General features: G+C 36.3%; 1 protein-coding gene across 1 annotated transcript in view; it reads right to left on the minus strand.

Annotated features, from left to right (window-relative positions):
• The window catches only part of LOC134611100 (aldehyde dehydrogenase family 3 member B1-like), a 21,983-nt gene extending 15,054 nt beyond the window's left edge, over positions 1-6,929 (minus strand). Inside the window, exons 1-4 of the mRNA XM_063454669.1 lie at positions 6,858-6,929; positions 4,506-4,608; positions 3,723-3,912; positions 266-376 (exon numbers count right to left, since the gene is read on the minus strand). Of these exons, the coding sequence (XP_063310739.1) occupies positions 266-376; positions 3,723-3,912; positions 4,506-4,561 (357 nt within the window). The 5' untranslated portion in view covers positions 4,562-4,608; positions 6,858-6,929. The remainder of the gene's footprint in view (positions 1-265; positions 377-3,722; positions 3,913-4,505; positions 4,609-6,857) is intronic.
• Positions 6,930-8,960: the final 2,031 nt, after the last annotated feature.

Below are 8,960 nucleotides of genomic sequence, written 5' to 3' on the forward strand. Positions count from 1 at the left end.
TATTGCCTATATAGGCCTTGTTTTAATGTGCTGTATAATGATACACCTTTAATAAAACTAAAAAAAAAAACACTAAATAAATTAGCTATGCAAAGTAAACATTGGAATCTAAGACACTGCAACGTTTAATGCAGGATTAGAAATTCAAGACCTTCCTTCATTGAGATGAAGTGGTCTGGGTGACTATAGCATTCTTTCAAAATGAAGTTTTAGTTCTAGGACACAAAATAAAGTCGGATTCATTAGCTGCATGAATTTAACTCACCATGTTTTTCTGGACAGGCTCAGGGCTCATCCATTTCTCCAGGTTTTTCATAGCATACAGGGCTTCATTCTTCACAGTGATGATTTCTGACAGCACCGTCTCGAACCTGGGCTAAAAGAATAAATAATGTGGATACGTATATCCTGAAGCACTTCTTCCACATTCATAATAAGATTTTAGACATCCAAAAGATTCATATAGTTTGACAATAAATCTCCCTTATTTCAGTAGCGCAACAGTCAGTTGATTATTAAGGTTTGCAATATTATTCAAGACAGTGTTAATGGCATCACAAAATAAATTGTAAAATAAAAAGATTATACACAGACCCACATGTCAATTATTACACCAAAAGTAAAAGTAGAAGTCTAATATACATCACAAGTTACCATATTGTATTTTAATGAAAGCAGCAGTAACATTGTATTGATTGACCAAATAAATATACAACACATACTGGAGTAGGATCACAACCCGACTAAGGATGTTTTCCAAAAATTGTACATTGGATCTAGTGTCTATAGCCCGTCCCTGCAGGCTTTTCAATGGAAATGCTGCTTTTTCAGAGAAAAGGTAGTTTTTTTGTTTTTTTTTATTGCTGCCATGTATATGGTGGGAGCTGTATGGTGGCCTTGTGTGCAAGCTTCCTATGTGCCCGGCTTATGGCATGTGTGTGGGCGTGCACGTGGACTGATATATATAAGTAAAATAATTTTTTTTTTTTTTTCCAGATTATATTTAGAACTATGCTTTCCCATACTCTGATGCATGCTTCTATATGTGACTGTGCATATGAGTATGTATTATTGTTTGCGCGTGTATATTATATATATATATATATATATATATATATACACACATACATACATACACATACATACACATATATATATATATATATATATATATATATATATATATATATATATATATATATATATATATATATATATATATATATATATATATATATATATATATATATATATATATATATATATATATATATATATATATACACACACACACACACACACACACACACACACATTCTGCACTGTCTGTTTGGTTTTTCTCACTTTCCCCCCTCACTCTGATCTTCAGAAAGATTTACGACCCTCTGCAAGAATGTTGTCTATTTTCTGTCAAACCTGTGTCTTATCTGCACTCATGTCACTTTAACTCCTTTATTACAACTCAACTTTGAATTCGTCTTGCTCAGAAATGCTTCAGAGTTGAGAAAGGGAGGTTCTCCCGAAAGCTTGTCATTAAAAAAAAAAAATTCTGTTAGTCCAATAAAAAAAAAAAAATTAAAAAAAAAATGTATTACAAGATATGCATGTTATCGGTTTTAATAATAATAATAATAATACACACACACACACGCGCAAGAAAACTTATAAGAACCCTTTGGAATGATATGGATTTCTGCACAAATTGGTCATAAAATGTGATCTGATCATCTAAGTCACAACAATAGACAATCACAGTCTGCTTAAACTAATAACACACAAAGAATGAAATGTTGCCATGTTTTTATTTAACACACCATGTAAACATTCACAGTGCAGGTGGAAAAAGTATGTGAACCTTTGGATTTAATAATTGGTTGAACCTCCGTTGGCAGCAATAACTTTAACCAAACGTTTCCAGTAGTTGCAGATCAGACGTGCACAACGGTCAGGAGTAATTCTTGACCATTCTTCTTTACAGAACTGTTTCAGTTCAGCAATATTCTTGGGATGTCTGGTGTGAATCGCTTTCTTGAGGTCATGCCACAGCATCTCAATCGGATTGAGGTCAGGACTCTGACTGGGCCACTTCAGAAGGTGTATATATATCTGTTTAAGCCATTCTGTTGTTGATTTACTTCTATGCTTTGGGTCATTGTCCTGTTGCAACATCCATCTTCTGTTGAGCTTCAGCTGGTAGACAGATGGCCTTAAGTTCTCCTGCAAAATGTCTTGATAAACTTGGGAATTAATTTTTCCTTTTGATGATAGCAATCTGTCCAGGCCCTGACGCAGCAAAGCAGCCCCAAACCATGATGCCCCCACCACCATACTTCACAGTTGGGATGAGTTTTTGAGGTTGGTGTGCTGTGCCTCTTTTTCGCCACACATAGTGTTTGTTTCTTCCAAACAACTCAACTTTGGTTTCATCTGTCCACAGAATATTTTGCCAGTACTGCTGTGGAACATCCACGTGCTCTTGTGCAAACTGTAAACGTGCAGCAATGTTTTGTTTGGACAGCAGTGGCTTCCTCTGTGGTATCCTCCCATGAAATCCATTCTTGTTTAGGGTTTTACGTATTGTAGATTCGCTAACAGGGATGTTAGCATTTGCCAGTGACTTTTGTAAGTCTTTAGCTGACACTCTAGGATTCTTCTTCACCTCATTGAGCAGTTTGCGTTGTGCTCTTGCAGTCATCTTTACAGGACGGCCACTCCTAGGGAGAGTAGCAGCAGTGCTGAACTTTCTCCATTTATAGACAATTTGTCTTACCGTGGACTGATGAACAGCAAGGCTTTTGGAGAGATACTTGTATAACCCTTTCCAGCTTTATGCAAGTCAACAATTCTTAATCGTAGGTCTTCTGAGAGCTCTGTTGTGCGAGGCATCATTCACATCAGGCAATGCTTCTTGTGAAAAGCAAACCCAGAACTGGTGTGTGTTTTTTATAGGGCAGGGCAGCTGTAACCAACACCTCCAATCTCATCTCATTGATTGGACTCCAGTTGGCTGACATCTCACTCCAATTAGCTCTTGGAGATGTCATTAGTCTAGGGTTTCACATACTTTTTCCACCTGCACTGTGAATGTTTACATGGTGTGTTCAATAAAAACATGGCAACATTTCATTCTTTGTGTGTTATTAGTTTAAGCAGACTGTGATTGTCTATTGTTGTGACTTAGATGATGATCAGATCACATTTTATAGCCAATTTGTGCAGAAATCCATATCATTCCAAAGGGTTCACATACTTTTTCTTGCAATTGTATATCACCCTAAGAGACTTCAAAAGATTTATTTTGCATGTCTTAAAAGATGAAACTATAAACTCCCACGTGCAGTCATGAAGGCACACTAGTCAAAAATGCGCTATGATGACAAATCTTACAGCTACAATGTTGTACACACACACACACACTTTTCTGCTTCAATCCAGCATTATATCTCCTTAAATTCAAAAATACAGTTTTTGCCATTATGTATCGATCACAGAAACAAAAATGTGGCAGCTTGAACCAAGTCTTTTAAAACCTAGATTATTGTTCTCTATATTGATCTACATGCAGTATATGAATATATGATGTGTGAGGTTTATATAAATAAAGGTTTTTATGAGAGGAGTAACAAAGGTTTTAACACTAATTTAGCAAAAACAGTTTGGGACAATATTTTTTCAGGTTCATCTCAATGTCTAGGGTTAAATAGTTTGGTTAAAATACTGACCCGGTGCATATCCTTGTCCAGAGCATCAACAAAGTCCTCCTCATGGATCTCCAGCATCTGTAATATGGCCTTGAGTTGTAAGAGCCTAAATGAGTAAGGTTTGGTTTTCCCACTGGTGAAAGCATCTCGTGCTCTTCTCAGAACATCCTCACAGAGAAGGGAGGAAGAGGACTTCCTGTTACTCTCGGACCTTGATCTGGAGGAATCAAGAAAACGTGATGGCTATGTCTTCATTGAGCCTTTACTTTGTCTGCTCACAAACCAACCAGGTTTTTCTTTTGACAGGCTGATCATTTTTATTTATTTTAGAAGAAAGGAAATAAAAATAAAAGTTCTGGAAATGGCAGTCACAACAGTGAGAAGCGAATATATAATATATTTATATATTTTTATAAAAATACATTCACTGAAAGGAGAGATGTGGTATTCAGTATTGCAATGAAACTGGACAAAAGGGTATACTAAACCGGACAATAAATAAATTACCACACTAAAATGAACAAGATAAGCTGATCATAAAACCAGGAGCTTCTACTTAGAGTAAACTGGAATAAATAAATAAATAAATAAACTCTACTAAACAACTTATAAAAGCTCTAAATGAACAAATGAAAATCCACAATAAAATAAAATAAAAATTATATTGAGGATGTACCCACAAACGATCATACAAATTACTGATCAGTACACAGCTATGCACAGGATACCCATGGAACATGAGTGCATTCCAGGTGGAAGGTGGTATATTTACAGATGGAGATAACAGTTATCGACAGATTTTACCTTCTTAAAACCCTAAACCAGCGAGCTGGCGAAGGGGAGCTGCTTGTGTTATTCATGGCTTTTCTTCCACCTTCTTGTGATTCCCATGTCAAGTTATAACAGACTGTAACAAACAAACAACAACATTTTAAATGCATAGTTTTAGGACTAAAAAGGTTTAGTAACCAGTGCATATAAGAGGGATTATTATATAGCAATTAAGATTGTTGTAAAACCCTGAGATTTTTAGTGTTACAGTTTGTAGTTTAGCATGATGTTCGTCCTACCCTCCCTTAACACACAGATGTGGATACACTAAAACATGAGAATCTATAAAATCAAAGCATATAATCGTAAAAGGCGGGTGAAACAGCCAACATGTGACTATAGCAGAGTTAGAGATTTATTTTGCATGGGCTATTCTGTCTAAAATCTGCCAATCACATTTTGATTCACTACAATTCTGGATTTACTGAACTACCCTTACACCAGTAGACATGTCTTTGGATGCCAGTTTCTATTAAAGCGATAACTATTTAGGTGTTGCTGTCCCTTTAAAATGTTTCAAGACAAAAGTCATACTAAGAAGTGAAGACTAATTATGGATTAAGATTCGTCCTTATTAGAAGGCCTTATTGGGACCATTTACCAACAATCACTGTAGCAAAGGTTTCAAGCTGATCAACAATCTTCAGTACTGTGACCTGCTATGCCAAATACAGCCCTCTAGTGAATGTTGCTGCCGTTTATGAAACAGTATGCATCTAGTAATACGGAGCCAAGAAGTAGCTGACATGGTTAACAGAATCAACAGTCTCTATAGATTTAAATCATTTTCCAAGTAACAGCCCTACTGCTGCATTTTCATTTTTTGTAATTTTTTTGTATTACTCCCCTTTCCGCAGTGTTCTAAACAATTGCAACCCTCCCTCCCCCACCCTCCCCTCTATGGATGAGCCTCCACTGGGAATCAGGTCAGCCGAACTGAATTCGACAATTTATGAAAACAGATTCTGCATAAACAGGGGATATTTCCTGAACCTCAAAATAGTAAGGATTTCAAATTTGAATTGAAATGTTTAGACTAAAATTGCCAAGTTAAAAGATTTTTTGCTGAAATAAGCTTTAGCCTATTTTTTTTTTTTTTTTAGATTTAGACTTAAAATTAAAATTCTAAAATAAACAAATCCCTATTTAGTAGATAAACCCCCAATGAATACATGCATGCATTTATTGGGTTATATCTTAAACGATCTTGCAAAAGCTGCAGGTCTTGTGAAATGCAGTTTCTGAAAGCCCACCCCTTTAACTCCAGAAGACACGAACATTGTCTTAACGGCAAAATAGCCAGCACGGTCAGGTATAGCTCACCTGCCACTTCCGTTGGCTCAGAGTGCCTTTTAATGGGATACTCCTTACCCATAAGGCATTTCAGCAAGCTGGAATGCTTTGTGGGTGTGGATTGGCCCTTTAAAACTTGCCAACATTTGGTGCTTAAAGAATGCTCCAAGCACGATATGCTACAATCAGCTAGCTACTTACAATAGGGGTGCAGCTGGACAATCTTGGCACCATAACTACTACAGTGTGATGTACTGGTTATGGTGCTTGGAGTGTTCCTCTAATGAATTACTCTGTAAGTGATTAGAACTAAGGGTTGCATTCGCTAACTCGTCACTTTTAACAAATTGACAACCACAATGCCAAATTCAGGCCAGAGTAATCAGTTTAGGAAAATTCTTCAAGTCATCTATAGCCACTTTAGCCAGTATTTTGAAATTAATTTTTTTCAAATTAATTTTTCAGTTTGCTACAATTCAGAGTTTATTGTATAAACCCATGTCAAACATTTTAAATTACTAGACACTTTATTTGGTAAAGTCTAGATTATTTGTTTGTGAGCTGGAATGGGGGCATTTAGATTTTGCTGAATAAACCCTTATTAGGGATTCAAAGTGAAATTCAATTTATAAGCCACAATAGTGAAATTAGATCAAGTTCACAGTCTGCTGTGTTTGACAAATTTCAGGTCAAAATGGATTTTTTTTTCGATTAAATAAGTGACTGAAAGGAATAAGAGTTTTAACAGTGCGCAGGTAAAGGGTAATCTCAGATAGGATACATTATGTTGTACCGATTCTCAAAGTTAACTCAAACTGAGCTTCTAGAACTCCAATAATCCTTTAAGGGAGATCAAATAAGTCAATGAGTGACACATACCGAAAAAAATGAAATTTTTGAATTCTTAACTAGAATATATACACATACTTACAGAATTCAATGGGTCATTGGAAAACCATTTTTTGGGGGGACCAGGTCTTCTTAATCACCTCAACCCCCTTACTTTAGGTCTATAATGATATTTGTACTTACATATAAGAGATCCTCAATGCAGGATGTGCTTAGTCACTAAATATAACCCCATCTGATGGACCAGGAGGCCACTCAACACTTAGATGGGTATCTGAAACACATTGGCATTTTTATGACTGGACTTATGAATACCTGTTAGATAATAATAAAGAGTACCACTTTAGAAATATAATAATATTTGTTCACAGCCAAACCAATCAACGTTCTATGGTGATTTATCCAATCAGCTAATAAACTGATCCTGTTTGGATGTTGGGTGGGTGGGATTAATTAACACATATTTACTCAAAATTCACTGCTTTGTAGGCCTTATAGATAGAACATTCTAATGAGCTCAATAACAGACCCTTGGGAATATTAACCACTTGATGACCCCTCACCAAAGAAGTCATTTGTTAAATTGACAAACTGGAAACACAGCGGAAAGTTGGAATTCTCTTATCAGTTCTTTATATTTCCATGTCGATAGCATTATTCATTAAAACAGCTATTGATTATGCAATTAACATTTAAGTTCAAAATAGGTCAACTGGAAAAAAAAAACAACTGTCCAACTCTGCTGTTTTACATTAAAGCTATTTTGGCTTGTGATTTGAAATTCCCCGATCACTCCATGACGTTTCACTGTTTAGTAAATAATGCTAACCAGTCAATTAGAAAATCATAACTCAGTGCTAGATTATTTAATTTTAGTCTGTTTAGTCTATGCATGAATATTATTCACCGATCACCAAATTTTAGCAGATTAAATCCAAAATTAAGGCAAACATAGCTGCTCTGGAAGCAATCTCAAACTCGGCTATTTTAGTCTGATTTTTACAATTTGTATTTAATTTGCCAAAATACAGAGTTTAGTGAACTGACCTTTTTGTTCAGTCAGGTACATAAGCTACAATTGGAATGAGAGGTGGTAATAAAAGATCATGTAGCTTTGATGACAACAACAACAAAAAAAGATTCAATATCTGGCATAAAAACATTTAGGTTAAAGCTAAAGACTTTGCTACAATTAACTGATACCTAACAATGTGGATCAGATGTGGATGAACTTGTATTCAGAATTAGGATGGTGTAATTAGGGTAGTAATGAGGTTCTTTTAATAAGGAATGCTTATAAAAAAAAAAAAAAGGTTTCAAAGCTTAATTGGATGAAATGAAGCTTAGAGGTTGCCATTTATTTTACTGATTACAGCCCTGAAGGAAGCATTTGTTCTTGTGTTCCAGATTACAAAAGCCAATCCGTTACATCCAAGGGAAGAACAATACATGTGAAGGGATAATTTAGCAAATCTTGTGACAAGTTAGGAAGGGTTTTATGAATAGGCACCCATAGCAAATATACAGAAAAAAAATCAAAATGATTGTACATTCTCAAGGCAAAGCTTATAATAAAGCAATTTGCAGGATATGTATATATATGTATGTGTGTGTATGTGCTATGACTTAAAGGGACACTCCAGGCACCCAGACCACTTCTGTCCATTGGAGTGGTCTGGGTGCCAACTCCCACTACTCCTAACCCTGCAAGTGTAATTATTGCAGTTTTTTTTTATAAACTGCAATAATTACCTTGCAGGGTTAACTCCACCTCTAGCGGCTGTCTACTAGATGTGTGAGGACCTCCAGCGTCGCTCATTTCCCCATAGGAAAGCATTGAAAATCTTTTTTAATGCTTTCCTATGGGGAGCGCTAATGCGCATGCGCAGCATTGCCGCACATGCGCAGCATTGCCGCACATGCGCATTAGGTCTCCTCGGCCGGTGGGCAGGATCAGTCTCGCCCACCGGCCGACGGAGTCAGAAGGAGGAGCGGCGCAGAGGAGGAAGCAGCGACGAGGGACATCGTCGCTGCCTCAGGTAAGTCACTGAAGGGGTTTTCACCCCTTCAGCAACTGGGGATTGGGGGGTGGGAGGGAGAGGGAACCTGCAGTTCCTGGCACTGGAGTTTCCCTTTAAAGTGGCACTGAAGGCTGTAAGTGGTCCATTAATTTTGTAATGTATTACAAAGATAATGTATTAAAAAAAACCCCCACAAATATTCAAAACAGTATAAACTAGGATAAAAAAAAGATACTTGCTTCTTTTTTTTTTAGGTAATTATTTT

This window comes from Pelobates fuscus, chromosome 5 (assembly GCF_036172605.1).
Source record: "Pelobates fuscus isolate aPelFus1 chromosome 5, aPelFus1.pri, whole genome shotgun sequence".
In the NCBI taxonomy this organism is placed as follows: domain Eukaryota; kingdom Metazoa; phylum Chordata; class Amphibia; order Anura; family Pelobatidae; genus Pelobates; species Pelobates fuscus.